The 18,969-nt window shown below is 61.1% G+C and overlaps 7 protein-coding genes across 7 annotated transcripts; 4 read left to right on the top strand and 3 right to left on the bottom strand.

The window, feature by feature from the left end:
* Positions 1-69: 69 nt before the first annotated feature.
* On the bottom strand, positions 70-5,384 carry A1Q1_05701 (uncharacterized protein; the record flags this gene model as incomplete). Its single annotated transcript, XM_014320910.1, has 6 exons — positions 70-930; positions 969-2,774; positions 2,823-2,913; positions 2,952-4,751; positions 4,799-4,920; positions 4,989-5,384. 6 exons carry the CDS (start codon positions 5,382-5,384, stop codon positions 70-72), a joined length of 5,076 nt encoding a protein of 1,691 aa, XP_014176385.1.
* A 438-nt stretch (positions 5,385-5,822) lies between these two features.
* On the top strand, positions 5,823-6,270 carry A1Q1_05700 (uncharacterized protein; the record flags this gene model as incomplete). The annotated part of the gene is made up of 2 exons (XM_014320909.1): positions 5,823-6,042; positions 6,203-6,270. 2 exons carry the CDS (start codon positions 5,823-5,825, stop codon positions 6,268-6,270), a joined length of 288 nt encoding a protein of 95 aa, XP_014176384.1.
* A 192-nt stretch (positions 6,271-6,462) lies between these two features.
* A1Q1_05699 (uncharacterized protein) lies at positions 6,463-8,835 on the bottom strand (the record flags this gene model as incomplete). Its single annotated transcript, XM_014320908.1, has 3 exons — positions 6,463-7,358; positions 7,403-8,582; positions 8,674-8,835. The coding sequence occupies 3 exons, from the start codon at positions 8,833-8,835 to the stop codon at positions 6,463-6,465; spliced, it is 2,238 nt and encodes a 745-aa protein (XP_014176383.1).
* Positions 8,836-8,923: 88 nt separating this feature from the next.
* Positions 8,924-9,690, top strand: A1Q1_05698 (uncharacterized protein; the record flags this gene model as incomplete). Its single annotated transcript, XM_014320907.1, has 4 exons — positions 8,924-8,996; positions 9,043-9,126; positions 9,176-9,397; positions 9,437-9,690. 4 exons carry the CDS (start codon positions 8,924-8,926, stop codon positions 9,688-9,690), a joined length of 633 nt encoding a protein of 210 aa, XP_014176382.1.
* Positions 9,691-9,961: 271 nt separating this feature from the next.
* On the top strand, positions 9,962-12,786 carry A1Q1_05697 (uncharacterized protein; the record flags this gene model as incomplete). The annotated part of the gene is made up of 5 exons (XM_014320906.1): positions 9,962-10,226; positions 10,490-11,605; positions 11,699-12,019; positions 12,122-12,392; positions 12,462-12,786. The coding sequence occupies 5 exons, from the start codon at positions 9,962-9,964 to the stop codon at positions 12,784-12,786; spliced, it is 2,298 nt and encodes a 765-aa protein (XP_014176381.1).
* Positions 12,787-13,262: 476 nt separating this feature from the next.
* Positions 13,263-15,280, top strand: A1Q1_05696 (uncharacterized protein; the record flags this gene model as incomplete). Its single annotated transcript, XM_014320905.1, has 4 exons — positions 13,263-13,548; positions 13,785-13,912; positions 13,990-14,094; positions 14,144-15,280. 4 exons carry the CDS (start codon positions 13,263-13,265, stop codon positions 15,278-15,280), a joined length of 1,656 nt encoding a protein of 551 aa, XP_014176380.1.
* Positions 15,281-16,129: 849 nt separating this feature from the next.
* On the bottom strand, positions 16,130-17,565 carry A1Q1_05695 (uncharacterized protein; the record flags this gene model as incomplete). Its single annotated transcript, XM_014320904.1, has 2 exons — positions 16,130-16,650; positions 17,112-17,565. 2 exons carry the CDS (start codon positions 17,563-17,565, stop codon positions 16,130-16,132), a joined length of 975 nt encoding a protein of 324 aa, XP_014176379.1.
* Between the last annotated feature and the right edge of the window lie 1,404 nt (positions 17,566-18,969).

Below are 18,969 nucleotides of genomic sequence, written 5' to 3'. Positions count from 1 at the left end.
CCCACAGTGAAATGACAAACGCGAGCAGCATTGCATACCGCGCTTCGTCAGCGCAGAGCCAATGCGGGATTACTCTGCCCCGCCGCTCCTGCGTCTCTTGGCCGTCGCCGTCGTCTTGCTCTTGGCCGCCGTCGTCTTCGCCGGCGCTTTGGCTGGTGCCTTCGCGGGCGCCTTCTTGGCCGGCGCGGCCTTGCGCGGCGCCTTGCCTGCCGTGCTGGCGCGGGTCGTCTTGCCTGCTGCCGCTGCCGTGCGGGGCTTCTTCTGCAGCGGCTCGTCCTCCTCGCTACTTTCCAAGATGTCGATGGGGTCCGTCGTCGTCCCCGTGCCCTTGACGCTGACGGGGGTTGCGTTCCTCGCCCGCTTTGGAGCGGCGGGGGCAGTCGGTTCCTCCTCCGCCGGCGCGGGCGCGTAGAGGATGGTCGCCATCTGGCGGGCGCTGATGGGCTCGCCCGCGCTGCCGTTGCCGAGGTTGCGTTCGGACGAGGCATAGTCCCAAGGTTCCGGGGACGTGGAGAGGACGGGCACCTCGTCCCTCGTCAGCTGGGGGCGGAAGAGGGCGATGGGGATCGAGGCCGTGTCCTTAAGCGGCTTCGAGGAGAGGAAGACGTCGACGTGCGACGGCGTCTCGAGCGGCGTCAGGTGCTCCATCATCTCCCAGGGCCGGTCGTCGAGAGCAATGCCCTCCGACTCGGCGACGTGGCTCCCGCTCAGCGCCATGGCGCGGAACGTTGGCGGTGGGCGAGGCAGAGCAGACGCGAAAGAAGGGTGCGCAGTCAGCAGGTCCTGCACTGCGCTCGTCGACATCTCGTACGACAGCGCCTGGTACACTGCTGCCTGGGACGAGGTTGGCGTAGAATCCACGAGGTAGATGAGCAGGTCGCGCATCGTGTCCAGGTCCGTGAACACCTCCTGCGACCTACCGCTGAGGGCCTGGATGTCAGTCATTCTTTCTCAGCAAGAAAACTCACCACCGCAAGGTGCAGGAATGCCGTGTCGAGCTGGGCATAGTCGGGCCGCGGGGCGGCAGTGACGATGGTGTCCTGGGAGGGAAGGGCGAGTGCGAAGCGAAGCAGCTTGAACACGACCTGGAGCACGCTGCCGGGCTCGGCGGGCTTGGCACCGGGAAGGAGCTGCACGTCGTCTTCGGACGTAACCTGTCGCTCGATGCTCTGGAAAGCGACAGTGAGGAGGTTGAAGAGCCGGTCTCGCGCCGCCGCAGTGGCGACCTCGAGTCTCTCCTGCCGTCCCGCGCTACGGATGACGCGGAGGACCTGGTCGACCGCCGCCGCCGTGTCCTCGACCTGGTGCTGATTCTCAGCGCTGAGGAGTTGGGACAGGAGCACGCTGAGGCGGTCCAGCCCAACTGAGAGAATCTCCTGCGCAACGACACTGTCTGCGCCGCGGAACGCCTCGACGAGCAAATCCATGTCGTCCGGACTCGCCTCGCGGTCCAGAGATGAACGGACGATACGCGCAATCTGCTGGCGCGCCTCGACGGGTTCGTCATTGTTCGTGATCCGCATCGTGAGCCGCTTGAACTCGACACGCATCTCGAGCACAACCCTCGTCCAGCGCCAGGCGCTGTAGCGCGCCCCGCGCTCGATCGCCAGGCTCGTAGACGATTTGTCCCGCGTCGTACTGTCCGACATCATGAGCTTCAGACCCTCCACCATGCCCGTTTCGAGCGACGAGTCGCTCGTGCGCTTGATCCAGTCGTTGGACAGGAACGAGTCCTTCAGTCCGTCGAGGTTGCGGAAGGCCGCCGTCTTGAACTGCGGCAGCGCCGCGAGGCCGCGGAAAATCTCCCCGATCTGCGTCCGGATCTTCTCGGGTACGACCTTGGAGCGCTCCAACACAACAAGGACGGGGAGGTGCGAGATCAGGCCCTCGACCTTACTCGCGTGGAAGACGGCGGCACGCGCAGTCTGAACAATGTACGCCTCGCGCAGGTTCTGGGGAGGCAGGGTCTTGTGCGCCGTGCACAGGAGCAGTTGCTGAGTCATCGTGACCGCCCAGTCGATGGCGTGCGTCCGCTTCGTCCCGAGGCGCGGGTGGGCGGCAGAGGCGAGGGTGGCTGCGTGCTTGAGCTCGGGGAAGACGAGGCGCTCCAGGAGCACGGCGGATCCGAGGCGTCGATTGACAACAAGCTGGAGAAGCAGACGTACGACAGGGGGTACGTTTCGGCGACCGAACACCTCGAGCCTCGTGGCGACGACGAGCGTGTCTAACCACGCAGCGACGACTGGCCGCAGCGAGCCGTCGCCTGCGACATCCTCCACCTCACAGATATGCGCGACAGCGGCCATGATAGCGTCCGCCTTGCTGTTGTCGGCAGATTGGACGGCCTCGATGATGGCAGCCCACCACTTCTCCGACCATGCGGAGAATTTGCCGTGGCGCGTGAACATCTTGGACGACAGGGCAGAAGCCTTTGCCGCGTCTCCAGACATGATGATTTGCTTCAGCCCCTGCAGGCTCTGATCCAGGTCTACGGGGAAGGCGGGCGTCGCGGGCGACTTGTGACGGTGCGCCTCGCTCGCCGCGCGGACCTCCTCCTCGGCGTTGGGCGGAACACGGTTGTGCTGCGCGAGCATCAACAGAACAGCAGCGAGCGGAGGGAAGAACCGCCCCTTGCGCTGCATGACGCGGAAACGCTCCATGAGTGCGGTGGTGATCTCATTCCAGCGGTCGATGCACGTCCAAACGTCGGCGTGGCGCTTGATCGCGTCCAGGATAATCAAGAGAATCTCCTCGTCTTCTGTCCCTACGATGCCCTTAACAAGGAACTGGGGTCAGCTTCAGTACTCAACTTGACAGCTCACGTCAGTAGTCGTGGAGTAGGCCCAGCACTGGTTGAACACGTTGATGATGCGCGCAAACGTGCTGGCGCTCATTGCCGGTTGCGGGCCTTGTCTGCAGCGTCAGCTCAGAGTCGAGAATGAACAGCTTACCTTTTGAAAGCGTTCACGGCCGCAGCAAACATCCAGAACCGCGTCTGCACAAACTCGTACCGGTTCAAACTCGCGGCCGAGGGGAGCTGATAGTCGATCTGTTCCTTGAACGTGGCACTGCGTCCATAACGCTTCAGCCCAAAGATCTCGGGAACATACTCCTTGAGCTCCTGCTTGAAGCTCTCGAGCGCCGCGTCTTCCTCGGCCTGTCCACGCTCTCGTTCTCGTGGATCCGAGTCGCCGCTGAGGATCAGGCGGCGTTGGACGCACAGCTCCTTCGACTCGACAAAGATAGGCATGGCGCGGAGCAGCTCGAGGTGGTGCGACGGCGGTCCCGTGTGGTTCCTTGGGCTGTGTCCGACCGCGATCAGTTTGCGGATATACCGGCCGTAGGAGAACATGCCCTGGCGCGTCATCTCGCCGAACGCGATGCCGATCGCGAGTACGTTGTCCGGCCGCTGCGCGGCGGCACTCGTGTCGAGCCATTTGTACAGGATGTCGAAGAAGTCGAACGGCTCCGAACGCTGCTCCTCGTGCCACTCTTGCCACTTCTTTAGCAACGTGTACACGGCGTACGGCCGGTGTATTCCGAGCTGATACAGGCCCATGGCCCAGTTGACGAGGATGAAGACCTTCTCCTCGAGCTTGGCGAGGTCGATCTTGGGAGACGTCGGAGCACAAGCCCCATTGAAGTAGGATTTGCACAGTGCCGCCATGTCCGTCTCGGCTGCGATCGAGTCGAGCTTGTTCACCTCCACCATTTGCTGTCGTCGTGGGCTGGCCCCGGCGTCGACAACGGGCGGTACAGCGACGAGTGCCTCATTTCGCCGCGTCAAATCCTGGAACGTCGGTGTCGTCGAATCGAGCAGCTCGGACAGCCGCGCAGAGTGCCGCGTCCAAGTTGCCGGACTCAGGATCACCTCGGGGTTGCTGTCATACAACACCTGGACAATGTTGATAAGTAACTGCTCGACCTTGGACATGGTCGCTCGGGCAGGAGATGCTCGAATCTCGTCGATCTTTGCGCATGCAGCGCGCACGCAATGCCGCCCGACAACGACGTACTCGGCGACATCGACGAGGTTGTCGTGGATCAGCTGCGAGACAAAGCCGAGCTGCGCGAGGTTGGCCGTTCCGAGGAAGTCACTGAGCCACTGCACGAGCAGCCGCGGCGAGATCAGCCGTTTCCGGTACAACTGGTGCAGGAGCTGGTTCGAGTACTGCCACTTGGCGAGCCAACGGGCTTTGCTCTTTTCGTCGCCCAGCACGCCGGCAGGAGCTTTCGGTGGTGGCGGCGCGCCCGCCTTGGCCGGGCGGGCGGGGAGGACGAGTTGTCCCAGCTGAATCCGGAGCCAGGCCGTGAACGCATTCGTGAACTCGCCGGTGTACCAGTCGTTGCTGTTGAGCGGGGCAGCGGAAGGTGGCGCCGTAGCAGTCGAGCTCGGCGTCGCGGCCACGGGTGACGGAGCCTGCACGCCGACGGTTGCGGGCTGCGCTCGTCCGCGATGCGTCGTGATCTCGTTTGCGCCGAGGACGCGGATGAACCAGAGTGCTCGATCGATGGGGATCGGGTCCGACGGAGGTTTCGGTCCCTGCGCCGCAGCGCCGGGCGTTGGCCGGACCGTCGGCTGCGGAGGGCAAAACATCGTCTCGAGCAGATCGACTCCTTTGAACCCGTGCGGAACGGGGGTGCGCATCAGTCGCGTCAGGGGGATGGCGGGGTTCGCTAACTCTGCAAGAAACTGGAGTCTCTTCGCGTCATTGTAGGTTACTCGCACCGGGATGCGGAATACTCGTTCTCTGCCAATGTCAGCTATTCCTCCAAGAGATGAGTAGCTGTTCCTCACGAGAAAGTAGGCATAGAGGCATTGCGCTGCTCGATGATCTGCTGGCCGAGCTCCATGAGCTTCTCGAGTCCTCCAGACTGGAGCTGCTGGAACACGGGGCCATGCATCGAGAAACTCTCGGCCTGCGGGGGTGTCAGCGCCATGAATGCCGATCGGCCGTGGAGTACGGCCGGTTCCGCCTGTCACGTACCGTCACATTGACGGCGGCCTTGGAGGAGAAGCCGCTCTTGACGAACGACTCTGGCAGCTCATCTTCTGGCTGCCCGTATCCGGGTCTGGATGGGTAGAAGTCGGGGTAACCTGTTGGAAGGCGGTTAGTGTCTGACGCTCGGTGGGTGGCTCGGGTAGCCGAGAAGAGGGGGGGCGAGGTCGTTTGGGAGGTGGTCCTGAGCTTACCAAGGTCTGCGCGCGAGTTCAGAACTGTCCGCCATGCCGGTGGGGGGAACTCTTCGATGGGGACGGGGTCAGCGAGGGGTCCAGGATCGGTGGTGTGGGCGCCGTTCGAGCGGCGCCTGGTGGTGGTCTTGGACGAGTGGGTGGGATGACTGGTGCGGACACCATGGCTGAGGTATTGTCGTGGGGGCATCCTCGAGTTGGGGGCAGTGACTAGAAGAAGGGGCACATGGATGGGGGTTGCACAGGGAAGGAAGGATGAGTGAAGGGTTGGGGGGACGAGAAGCTGCGACGATATCGAGTGTGTGTTCGGCGTCGTCGCGGCGGGGACGTTTGCGAGGGTGGACCTAAGAGTGCTGCTTGAATCCAGGCACGAGACCGGGACCCTGGGTGTCATCTGGCTCCCTGCCAATGTATCTGGCTCCGTCACCCGCCGCCTGCCGCGTACAGTGCTACGGTGACGCTCATCTCGGCCAGTCCAACCCCTATCCGCGGACGCGGGCCCTCCAACCGATCTCCCGAGTGACAGACATCCTCCATCTCATTCCTCCACAACCAACCCCCCAATCATCCCTCTCTCCTATCGCTTCCGCTGCGACTCGCGCACATAGCCGACCACAGCCTTCCCGCCATGCCTATCGAGTGGCCCTCCGCGAGCCCCCCCAGCGTAGACGGCAGCGACGACGACTCGCTCTCCTACCCCTCGAGCGAGGCCTCCTTCGACTCTGACGATCAGCACGCCCTCATCCAGGAGGAGTGGGAGGAGAGCATGCGCCAGCTCGAGATGGTGTTCAGCGTCATCCTCCTCCCCTTCCTCGGCAAGTGGTGGGGACGCAAGTTTGCCTTCTGGGGTGAGTCTGCTTTCCGTCGCCGCCGCCATCATCTTCCGTCAAGCTTCAGCCGAAGTGATGGGATGGCTAGCCGAAAACACCCCGGCCCGCGGGACGCTTCAGAGTTGCGACCGGTGGCGTGCTGTCTTCTCTTTGCTGTTTCATGCTGACACTTGCCCAGCCTTCGACCGGTACAAGACGCTCGGCTGGACGCGACAGTTCTTCGGCCTCGCCGCCAGCACATATTAGACGACATCGACAGCCGCAGCTGCAGTAAGCGCAGCGACGCCATCGATCAATACATTTAGGAGCCTCCACCTCACTCAGCGACCCCGGACACAGACCAGCAGCAGATTGTATCAAAGCATATATGCATAGATTGATTGGATATGATGTTTGTGCAATGCCGGTGCGAGTTGGGAATGATGTCTGTCTAGATGTCTAGTCTACGGTGTGCCTTGCTCGGCGCTTGATGGCGCGAGCCTGCCTGACGAGCTGCTGCAGCGCGCGCTTGTTCGTCTTGAACCCCCGCGAGTCCATGTCCTGGAGGATCTCGAGAGCCTCGGCATCTCGGCGGGTGCGGAGGAAGCCGCCGAGGACGATCGCGTACGTGTCGGCGTTGGGCACGATACCCTCGCTGAGCATCTGGCGGAACAGCTTGAGGGCAAGGGGGACCTGGGCGTTCTCGAGGTCCTGTGAAGTCGAGCGGCGGTAGTCATTGCGAGCACTGCGCTCGCCGTCCGAGACGACGCGCAGCAGTGCGTTGTACCCGATGATGTTGAAGCGGATGCCCTGCTTATTCATGCGCTCCATCGCGCTGAAGCCGTCGAGGACCCAGTTGCCTCGGAAGTAACCCGTAATGAGCGCCGTCCAGATGAACACCGTCATCTTGACACCTCGTCGGCGCATGTCCCGCAGCGTGTCCTCGGCAGCGCGCAATCCGTCACGCGTTCCGTCCGCCGCGAGGTCGGAGATCAGAGTCGCAGCCATGCGCTCGTTCGGCTCAATGCCGCTTGCCTTCATCGCGTCCAGCGTCTTGGACGCAAGGTCGTGCTCATTCGCCCGCAGAAGACCCTGCACAAGCGTTGTGTAGGTGACGATGTCCGGCTTGAGACCCAGCTTGCCGGCCGAAGCGATTACGGCGTTCATCTTCTGCACGTCCGCGACGTGAGCAGCGAAACGAAGCGCCGTGTTGATCGTGATGATGTCGGGTTTGGTGGTGAGATTGCCCTCTACAGCGGCCTCAAACAAGGCATCAGCTCGCGCTGTGGCGTCGCCTCCGATCATATAAGCGGCCGACAGGACCTGGTTCAGCGCGGCAACAGGCGGCCATGACTCTGGTGGTCAGCTCATGAGTACCGCCACGTTAGCAGCCACCCACCGGTGTCGACAGCCTTCCCCGGCTTGTTCCCTTCAGCGAGCTCCTTCTCGTGCAGCTTCTTGCAGCGCTCGTCGGCCACAAGCTCCTCCCACGTCTTGAACAGCGGCACGTCCGCGTGGTACTTGCCAAGCATGCCCAGGTACGTCATGTAGGTCTTGAGGTCAATCGGGACCTTCTCTGTCTTCGCTTCTCGCCAGGTCTTCATGGCTGCGGGCAAGACATTGCGCTTGTCCTTCGGCCGGTCATGTTCGTAGTCACCTGCGGTGCTGAGCAGAACTTGTAGCACAGGGAGTGGGGTTGGAGTGGGCACCCGAGCCATGATCTCCTTGCCCAGCTGCTTGAGAATCTCGCGGTCTTCCGGGGAGGTGACGGCCGTTGGTCGCCATCGAACAGCATGGAGGAACTTCGCGAGGACCTCCCCTCGAGAAAGGTCCTTTGGTGGGTTGTCACACCACATCTTCCACATGTCCGCGATCGATTGAATCTTATCGCGCTCCCTGAAGCCGAGAAGAACCGTCTGCAGGGTGTCGACCGAAGAAGGGAGGGTCGTCAAGGAGTTCAGCTCTGGGAACATCTGCATGACCATAGCCTCATTCTCCTCGGTCAGGACCTCCTTCTTCGAGAGGTAGCCCTTCACAGTGGACGAGTGCGGAGCCTGGACCGAAAGGGTCGGCTCGCCCGCCCTGCCCGCCGCAGAGCGCAGGGCTGCCCACGCCGCCGCAAGAGGGACAGTAAGCCGAGGAACCTCCAGAAGGGTGACTTGTGACTCGAAGCTGTCTAGAACAGCATTGATCCGCTCGACGTCTCCGCTACGGCTCTCGAAAAGAAGCCAGTCGGTGTATCGCTCGTTGATAGTGGCGACCTTGTCATTCGAGATCCCGCGCTGCTTGCTGATACCGTGAGGAGACAAACAGCATGCAGCTAGTGCAGCAGACAGGTTTGGAATCTCCTCCAGAGGTATCGGCGTCATCTTGTAGTGTTGCGACAGCTCTACAGCGATCAGGCGCAGGTACGGGTCGAGCACATTGCGTTTTGAGGGGTCGAGGAGAGGAACAGCAGCGGCAAGGACTTCACTGGCCTCAGGTCGTCGGTCGTGAGTACTCGTGCTGGGAGGATTGAGAGCCGCTACAAGACGTGCTTTCAGAAACGACAGGGAAGGCTCGTTCGGAAACGCCTCGGCCTGAAGGTCAGTTGAGAGTAAGCTCAGATTAACTCACGCCGAGCCGCCTGGTCTTCGCGACAGTATCCCGTGCCACCGAGTAGGAGCGAACGCGTATCGGTCGTCGTCCTGCCGCGACAGCGGTATGGACCGAGCTGCTAAGTCGTCGCAGCATCGGTCTCGGAAGAGTCTTGGTAGAGTGGTGACAATCGAAAACACGGTCTAGGTAGGTCATTTCCGTCTTTGATCTCGCCAGGAACGGGCCGAGCGGCATCTAAATTTCAGAACCAGGTGCAGCCTTCCACTGACGTCGAGGGAAGATTTGTTTTCGATAACCACTTCATCAACGTTGAGCATCAAGCATGCCCGGAAATCGCAAGATCACGCTCAAGAACATCAAGGGACGAGACGGTGTCCACCCCGGATCCAGAAAAGGTGGGTTGCAGCAGCTCGCGAAAGTGGAGCTTTAGCTAATGAGCAGCTGGCCAGATCACACGCGCTCATTTGCGAGCAGCCAAGCTGCAGAAGCAGGCGAAGACTCGCAAGGATCTCAAGATTGCCAAGCGTGAGTATGGAGACTAACAGTTTCGAGATATGCAGTCAGTAGCTCACAGCAGTCTTCCGTCCTACATTCTTCCACCATGCTCTGTCCGGCCCGCAGCCGCTGAGCCTGCCTTCCCTTCGCGCTCTTGTTTCAGACGTCTACCTCACGCGCAACGACAAGCGTATCGAGGAGCTCGAGGCTGAGCGCCGCCCTGGACGGCCGAAGACTAAGGAGCACATGGAGCTCGAGGAGAACCGAAGAATTGAGCACGCAGAGTGGGAGACTGGTTTCGGTAAGCTGATCGATTAATGGGTCGAGCTAACGGATGCAGAGGTCATCAACCTGACGGATGCGCCGACGACGCGACTGATGTGGTCGTGGCTGGAGAACGGAACCGACATGCAGCACTCCCATGTTGACCTCCTGCCTTTCATCCGCATTGCCAAGGACACGCCGGATGTCGTTGTTGTCTCGAAGCCAGGCAAGGTTGGAAACATGGGTCTCGGCAACGGAGTCGAGGGAGAGGGAGAGGACTGGACGTCGATCTCGAAGGAGGATCAGGAGGACGAGAAGATGGTGGCCTAGATTCCTGTTGTACTACTATCCTGACACTTATGCATACCTTCCTTGAGAAGCCAGGCTTCACTATCTACGCCATGCCATCCTTTCCCTTCTCTACGGCCGGCACTGGCGCTGCATGCATATCCTACGCCTTACAGACCGGTAACCAGTTCGGGTGGAGACATGACGATCGCCACCGATAATTTGCTTCCGCTGGCGCGTGATCCAGTGGCAACAAAGTCAATCATGGCCTCTCGTTTCCGCCCTCCACCGTTCAACCGCTCAGCAATCCACCATGGCGCCAGCTCCTGTGCGACGGGGACCCGCCCCCCAGCAGAAGCTGCCAAAGCAGCGATACTTCAAGGGCAAGCCTGGTGCGGAGGTCCGTTCGGACTCAGACGATGATGAGGAGGAGGACGTGATCCTGCCGACGCGGTCCACAGCGCCGAAGCTCGACCCCAACTTCGTCGCTGGTGGTGCAGGCAAGATCATGAAGATGGAGAGCTCGATCAAGATGGACCTCAGCAAAGCCAAGATTGGCGACGGCGGCGTCAAGCACGGTGAGTCAGGCCATCTGTTGCCATAACTGACTTTAGCGATCGGCGAGGAGAGCGAGGATGAGAGCGAGGAAGAGGAGGAGGTCAAGCCCTCTTTCGTCCCGAAGCCGCCAGACGACTCGAGCGAGTACGAGACGGATTCAGAGGAAGAGAGTGAGGAGGAGGAGCCGCCGAAGCCTGCTTTCCGGCCGATGTTTGTGAACAAGTGAGCTGATAAGATCCGATCGTGACTGACTTCAGAAATGCTCGCAAGACCGTGACGGCAGATCAAGCCGCCCAGGAAGCCGAGGAGGCAGCAAAACGCGCCGAAGAGGAGCGCGAGCAGCGCAAGCTGGACTCAAAGGAGCTTGCTGGCGAAACGATCAAGCGCGAGCTTGCGGAAAAGGAGGTGTCGAATGACCTGATCCCCGACGTGGACGACACAGACGGTCTCGACCCGGAGGGCGAGTTCGATGCGTGGCGTGCGCGTGAGCTGAAGCGTCTTCTCCGTGACAAGGAGAAGCAAGCGGAGCTCGACCGCGAGCGTGAAGAGATCGAGCGTCGCCGTGCGATGCCCGAGGACCAGCGTTTGGCGGAGGACATGGCGTTCGCGGAAGAGACACGCGCGAGGGAGAAGGGCGAGATGGGCTTCCTGCAGAAGTACTACCACAAGGGAGCCTTCCACCAGGACGGCGACGACGAGCTCTTCAACCGAGACTACACCGCCGCGACCGAGAAGGATGTCGACATGGCCGCGCTGCCGAAGGTTCTCCAGGTCCGCGACTTCGGCAAGGCGTCTCGTACCAAGTACACGCATCTCACGGACCAGGACACGAGCCAGGGCGGATGGGGAACGGCACACCAGCGCTTCGGTCTGCCCTCAGACTACCAGCAGCAACAGCAGGGATGCTGGAACTGCGGTGGTAACCACAACCGCGCAGACTGCCCCATGAACAGCGTTGAGGAGGGCGCACCGAATCTCGTGGCTGGCTTTGACATGAACCAGCTCGACCCTAAGAATCGTAACAAGGGCAAGTCCTTTGGCCGCGATCGGCCAGGCGGCAGCGGCAGTGGCAGATCGTTCGGTACGTCTGCGAACAGCAGCGCACTGGGTGGATCTTCGCGCTGGGGAGGCGGCGGTGACCGCGACCGTGAGCGCGACCGTGACGATCGGGGTCGTGGTGACCGCGACCGGGACGACGAGAGGCGGCGGAGAGACGACGACTACAGGCGGAGCAGCAGGTACGACGATGAGCGCGAGTCCAAGCGTTCGCGCTACGACGATCGTGACCGTGACCGTGACTCGGACAGGAGACGACGACACAGCCGCAGTCCTCGCGGCGACCGGAGAGACCGGGATCGTGACTATGACCGAGACAGGAGGAGGGATCGCAGCCGCAGCCGTGAGCGCAGACGATGAGCACCCCTTGATGCATACAGGAGTAGTAGACCGAGCAGCAGACATATGCATATCCATATTGTGCCATGTACCGAAGAACACCGATTCACGATGCACGACTCATCTTCGACTCTGTCCTTCGGCGTGTCGGCCGTGCAATTCCCATCCTCCAGAGAGACCTCCACCCTCGGTACAGCTCGGCGATTCGCGGCCCGCTCGTCCGGCCCCATGTCCCCACTCGCACCCCGCACGTCACCTCCACCTCGTGTGCTGCATATAACCTCTTTCCAATCACAACATCGGCAAACCCCACAGCCAAGCAACATGTCGAACTTTCTGAGGAACGGACGCAAGATCGTCGCCATCGGACGTAACTACGTCGACCACGCCAAGGAGCTCGGCAACGCCGTGCCGAAGGGTGAGTCCGAGCTCATGTTGCCTGAGCGGAAGTGGGCAAGACAGCCTTGCAGCCAGTCCTTCCTTCAGCTATTTGATGCAGACCATCCAAGCTAACCTACAGAGCCCTTCTTCTTCCTGAAGCCGACCTCTTCCTACCTTTCCCCCGGAGGAAACATTGAGATCCCCAAGGGTGTTGTGGCCCACCACGAGGTTGAGCTTGGTGTTGTCATCGGCAAGGATGGCCGGGACATCCCTGCCTCTAAGGCTTCGGAGTACATCGCTGGCTACACCCTCGCCATCGACATGACGGGACGCAACATGCAGGACGCGGCGAAGAAGAAGGGACTGCCCTGGGCCGCTGCCAAGGGACTGGACACCTTCTGCCCCGTTGGGTGAGTGTAAAGAGATTTCCCTTCCTTGGAGATCCAACTTCTCCTGCATGCAGCAAACTGACAGCGCAGCAAGTTCGTCCCTGCCTCTGAGATCCCCGACAACTCGAACGTCGGTCTCCAGCTCACGATCAACGGTCAGGTGAAGCAGAAGGGCACGACGAAGGACATGATCTTCGACGTCTCGCACCTTGTCGAGTTCGTCTCTGGTATCATGGCCCTGCAGGAGGGTGACGTGCTGCTCACCGGTACCCCTGCTGGTGTCGGTCCTGTCAATGCCGGCGACAAGGTTGAGGTCAAAATGACCTACCCGGGACTGGACGGCAAGGTGCTCGACGAGTTCAGCGTTGGCGCTGTTGACCGCAAGGGCAACTACGAGTTCAAGGCTGCCCTCTAAGATAGAAGATGTATCAGTGAGAAGTCTAAGAGCGTCGCCGCTGCCACCGCCATCAGAGCACATCACCAGCACTATGCATTCCAGCTGGAGCCCCATCATCAATCTGCGCTGGGTTAGGCTGGTCTTGACGACGATCTCTGGATGGAATTAAGTGGGGGTATCATTTATATTGCCACTAGGTTGAATCAATCAATCAGGCTCCCGCTTCAACGTGTGTCCGGGTTTCTCTGTTCGACCATTCGTCTTCCTCCTCCGCAGCGGTCATCAGCATCAGCAAGCACCCGTACTGCAACTTACTCACTACCAGAGGCATAGACAACGGCTGCCTGAGTTCGGCACATCCACTCGTTAGGGTGCCTACCGTTTTAGCGTTCCCTCGTCTTGCGTTTCATCGTCGTTCATTTTCAGCTTGAGCCCATTGAGTTATCGCCTGTGAGGTCAAGCATCGAGTTCTTAACGCGTCTTTAATCGTCAGGATGGGACGCAGCGGCCGTGGATACGGTCGAGGAGGAGGCCGCTCTCATGGTCAGTTTGAGGATCGCCATGGTGGCCACGGCGGTCACGGCGGTCATGGTCACGGTCACGGACATGGCCACGGTGGTCGAGGTGGGCACCATCACGGACGTCACGGCCATGGAGGTCCGCCCCACCGGGAATCCGACCATGGATGGGATAACTTTGAGAGGGGTCGTGGTGGACGACAGGGGCGAGGTGGCGGTGGATTCCGTGGAGGAAGGGACCGCGATGACTATGACAACAATGGTAAGCACAAATCGCGGCATGTGGCGGAAGGCATGTTGCGGAAGCGAGCGAAGGGAGCAGTGAGACCTGCCATGAGTTCGAGAAGGAACGCATTGTCTTGACTCCTGGCATTGAGCCACATCTGAGCTACACTTGAGTCATCGTCTGCTTCTTGAGATTCTCGTGCAGGCTCGTCGCCTATGTGCACTCTTGTCTTTCTGCACCGACACCTTGAGCTGGCGTTCTCTTACACCCAGGGCCCGGCCCCCACCGCCGTAACTTTAGACTGCCGCCCCAGCAGAGAGAAGCGCCGTCTGAGCAGGTCCGTCTCGAACGCCTTGCACGAGAGCGTGTCTCCCGAACTCTGTTCATTCGAAATGTTGCAGTGAGTTGCGGTTTGATCTTCCCATGGCCTCCGGGCTAGGCGTGCAACCAGCTGCAAGAGCTATCATTAACTGTCAGTACGAGACCAACTCTGACGACTTCCGGAAACAATTCGAGCAGTACGGCGAGGTGAAGGAATGGTTCGACGCTATACCTCGTCGAGGCATGGTGTTTGTTACCTTCGTAAGTCTCCTGCCGTCGACTTCCACTTGTCTGTTCAACTGACCACCAGTTTGATGTTCGTGCCGCCGAGGCTGCGCGACAGGGTGTAATGGGCACGAAGCTGTTCGGTCGCCCCATTGACGTGCACTTCTCGCTGCCGAAAGACCATGACCAAGACGGCCCCTGTGACGAGTCTAAGAACAACGGGTCCTTGCTAGTGACTTTGACCCCACCCCGTCCCATCGATGAGCGCGAGCTAGGCATGGCCGCCGAGCGCTACGGGGCGATTAAGGCCATCAAGCCGCGGGGTTACCCAGAGCAGCGCGTCGTTGAGTACTACGACTCGCGCGCTGCGCGTGACTTCCATGATCAGATGAGCGGGCAGCCGTTCCAGGGCGGCACGCTGCGTGCCGAGTACGTTTGGGATGAGGGCGAGGTCGTGAACCCCGATCCCGTTACTGCAGATGTCGAGGCGCAGCGCTTCCGTGGCCGTGACGCCCGTCCGGCGCCCCACGAGCGTGGCCGGTACGCTCACGGCGCGAAGCCGTATGATCGTCCAGAGCGCATGGGTGGTGGCAACCGTCTCGAGGAGGCGCGCAAGGTGCAGGACCTGCTGACGAGTCTCGGCGGAGCGCCCGGTATCTCAAACGCTCCCGGTACTTCGAACACTCCTCCGTCAGCACCTCCCGGCCCGCCGCCGCCATCGGATTACTGGGGACGCAAGCCTGAGGGCGACTACGGTCCTCCGCCAGGCTACGGCGGCTACCCTCCTGGTCCGCCACCTCCCGGTCCCATTCCTCCCCCTCCCCCTGCCCACGGTCCGCCACCTCCTCATCATGGTCCTCCTCCGCCGCCTCCGCCGCACGCGCGTCCCCCTGGCTACCACGGCTGGCCGCCCGGCCCTCCTGGGCAACGTCCGCCGATGCCGGCCGGCTATCCTCCGCCCAGTCAGTCATACTCTTCCTCGAGCTACCCGCCCCCGAGTCCGGGCAAGCCCGCACTTCCAGCGCAAGTGCTTGAGATGCTGCAAGGTGGCGCGCCCAGCTCGAGCTACACCCCGCCCAGCGGCTATCCGTCATATGACCCGCCGCCGTCGTATCAGCCGCCTGCTCCGCCTGCACCTGCGCCGCCACGTCCGCCGCAGCAGCACTATGACCCCAAGACGGGCGACGTGGGCAGTTTGCTTGCGATGCTGAATCGGGGCTAGTCCGATTGCCCCGTACGTGGGGCCGTGTGGCCCCGTATGGCGCGCCGATCGTGCGAGATGAAGACGAGATCGAGATCGATGTCGCGTGTTTCAATCGCTCTGAGCGTGGGGCTGATCGGTACGCATGCCGCGCAGGAATGTCGTCAGTAGTAGCGTGATACACACATGACACAATACAGTGATGCAATGACACTCTTATCCGCCCTCCGAGTCCGCTTAGCTCGCTAACAGACATCATAATGCGTCCAGGGTGTGCTGGGACGGATACAATGCGTGTGCTGCGCATGAGCGGATTGCGGGAACTCGTAGGGCCGCAAGGGCTACCCAAGACTTCTGACTTGATGGCGAACTGGAAGGACACCTGGGGGCAGATGGGAACAGGTCCTGGGCCGCCTTACGAGAGACTTACGGCGTGGCGCCCTCTGTTCATTTTACACATGGAGCTTGCCCTGGTTCTTGTTTCGAGTTCGAGCGAGGGCCCCTTTCTTGGAGCGGCATGCTGGCTGTCACCACCCAAGTCCTGCAAGTCCTGCAGGTTCTGTCGGTCGGTGTCTGATGCGGGCCAGCGGATGTCGGGCAGTGCACCGCTTTGTCTCTCCCTCCTCTCGGGCAAGCAGCACAGAGGCGAGGAGAGCGAGCGGCAACTGCTCCGCGCCCGCTGTGTCCTCGCCTGTCCTCGGCCCCCGTCGGTTGTCCGAGCGAGCGCAATCCATAATCGGTGATGCAAGGCGTGAGACGGTTCACATCGCTCGAAAAGCGTCTACGGGTTCTATGAAACAACAGGAAACGGATCCAGCTATGATACAGATTTACTTGTGCTTGTGCTTTGGTGCTTGCAGATGGCGCACATTATGCAGTCCAGCCCATACTGACGAGGATCTCGTGCAGCTTGCCGCTCTTGCGGAGCTCGTCCATACGCTCTGGCGAGGCGTCGAACACCTCCCCTCCGACGACGAGGATGGGGTTGCGGCTGAGGTCGTGTCCGAGACGCTTCAAAACGGCGTTGACCGTGTCGCCGTCGCGGCGCTGGCGCGTGTTGATCATGGACGCGCGGCGGCCTTGTCCGTGACGCGCCGTGACGCCCTCGAGAGCGTAGTGCGGCGGGCGCTCAGCGTTGTACCACAGCACGACCTTTGCGCTATTCTCATCCGAAAGCGACTGCAGCCACGCACGCTCCTGCGCACTGTCCGTGCCACCTAAACGGCGCGCACCAGGGGAGCCGAGGAGCATGACAGCGTCCAGAGGCTTAGATCCATCGACAGCAGGAGCGAGAGTGGCATGCGACGACTCGAGGATGAACGACTGAAGCGCAAGCAACTCGTGAGACGGAGGGAGAGGGTGCGGGTCGGGCCTGTTCGCGCGGGGGTGGGCTGTGATGTCAGCGAAAGTTCACGGTTCAGCGAAACAAGCATGAAGTCTGTCGGCAGCAAAGCCCGCGAGTCCCTCGACTCCCTCGACACCCTCGGCATGGCCTCGGCACAACCTCGGCGTCCTGCCAGCATTCTGTCGTGATCCTGACAGAAGTCCTGGCAGCTCCTGCCAGCGGTGGGATCGAAAATATCCGGAAACGGCCAAAAGAACCACATCCCCCGTTCCCAAAACCCAGGCGATTGCGGCAGCACTCAGGCCCCGGGCTGCACGGAAAGTAATGACCAATTCAATCAGAAACCCGGATCCTTGGTCTCCTGTTCATTCCTTCCGAGGCCCGCGTGGTTTCGCGTGGTCCCAGCACATGTTTTGCTTTGTGGTGCAAGCATCTGTGATACCCGCTTGCTGCGCAGAACACGATGGGGCTTGCATCATTGTGAAAGTGAAAGAAGCAATGACTCACCAGGAGCGCGCACGGCCTGCGGAGGCACGGAGTTCCTCTCGGCAGCGCGGTGGGCAGAGGCAGCAGCGAGCGACGTCGTGTACTTGCTGACGGTGGCGAAGAAGAGGAACGCGGCCAGCACAGCGAGCAAGCGCTGTACGGGTCGGGGGACGTAGTGAGCAACCTTGGCCTTGAGCATGGGCGAGAACAGCGGAGACAGCATGACTGGCGAACGCTTCTCGGGGTACTCGCCCGAGGCATTCGCGGCCTCGATGTCGATCGGCTTCATGCCGGCGAGCACGGAGTGGCCGCGTCCGGTCATGCGTGCGTTATTGCGGGAGCGCTGGGACTCGACGTTGACGAGGGACGAGGAGAAGACGGACGAGGCGTCAAGCGGCTTGACGTGTGATGGGAGAGAGTAATCGGCAGGCGACAGCGGTGGAGAGAAGAGCCATTTGTGGAGGGGGGACGCCATGTTATCTATTCGGCTGGGCCGTGGTTTGCGTTCGGGTGGTCGGGCACGTCGGGGCCAAAGGAGCGGATCAGCTGGCGGAATGAAGCGCAGGAGATGAGTGACTATCGACTGCGGCGATCGTGCGGATCGTGGGTAGGGCAGAAGGGGCTAAACAGGACTGGGCGATGATGTTGTTCGCTCGAAAGCTGGCTAATGGCTAGAGCTGGCGCAAATCCCTAGGCGGCGTCAGCTGTGTAAGGCGATGGCGCTTTTTGGCGTTCCAGCGGCGTATCGGGTACGCCTGGCGTGTTGAACAGGCGGTGCGGGGGCTCGAAAGCAGTCACAGAAGGGCGTGGACGTGCGATGGACGTGCCGCGATGTGATCTGTGTGGGCGAAGGGCGTGCGTTTGCCGGACGTGCGATGGGATGAGATCGATTGATGTGCTGGTGCGGCTGCGGCTGTCAGGTGGGGATGCATGTGCCCTCATGCTGTTCTCTTATACAAGGGCACTCTGTTGTCGACACAAACCCACGGACAAGAGGGTCCGCAGGATCTTTTGGGACGCTAGCGCTATGATATCCGCGCGATGTTCGGTCATCTTGTGCTGCGCCTGCAAGCGACCGCTGGCGTCTGGCGTGCTGGGCGCTGCATGCGGTCTGCGTTGGGGTCGGGCTGTCATGAAATTACTCGATATGCTCCAGAGGGTTTTCGAGGGCCAGCAACTCAGGAGCCGCGTTCCTGGCCTTATGCGTACTGGCCGTACCCTGAATCGAACCTAGCGTGCGGACAGAACGAAGAACTTGATGCGCACCGGTGGTGTGGGTTCCTGTGAACGATTCATTGTCGTCTGTTCCAGAATGAGGGGCAACAAGAGGTACAGCGGCCGTGGGCAGGGGCCGGCGAGTGAGGACGGTCCCTATGAATACGGCCTCGTCGCCGCCGCCTCGGCGTAACCCCCGACTGCCACCCTCACCAATTGGCAGAAGCCAGGCTGCCTCATTCACCACGTTTGCTGCCCCCTGACCCGGCTGCCCTCGAAGACATGAATGGGGGTGAATGCCTGCCGTCAAACGTTTTCAGGAACCCAAGCCAACTCGCTCCAAACGCTCCAATCATCCTCCCATGCGTGTTTTCGGCCTTGACAGTGTGCTTGCTCGCTGAACGCTTGGCTTAATCAATTGCCCCCAACCCAGACCTGAGCCGGAGACGACAATGCGATGGAGCGCACTCCAGTACTTCCGCCCATAAATCGCCGCGCTACTCGATTAAGCTTCACCAAGGAATTTTCCGGCCTATTTGATCGCAGGTAACGCGCCGCCATGGAGCCGGCCTGCAGGGGCTCGAGTGAGGCTAGTGTGATCTCCTTTTGCCTCTGAGTGGTGCGAGGCATGTTTGCGTAGTCGAGGCCTCGAGCTCCCCATTCA

This window comes from Trichosporon asahii (assembly GCF_000293215.1).
Source record: "Trichosporon asahii var. asahii CBS 2479 unplaced genomic scaffold scaffold00075, whole genome shotgun sequence".
NCBI classification, from domain to species: domain Eukaryota; kingdom Fungi; phylum Basidiomycota; class Tremellomycetes; order Trichosporonales; family Trichosporonaceae; genus Trichosporon; species Trichosporon asahii.
The sequence above is the reverse complement of the archived record's forward strand: the minus strand, read 5'-3'. Positions and strand labels throughout refer to the sequence as shown.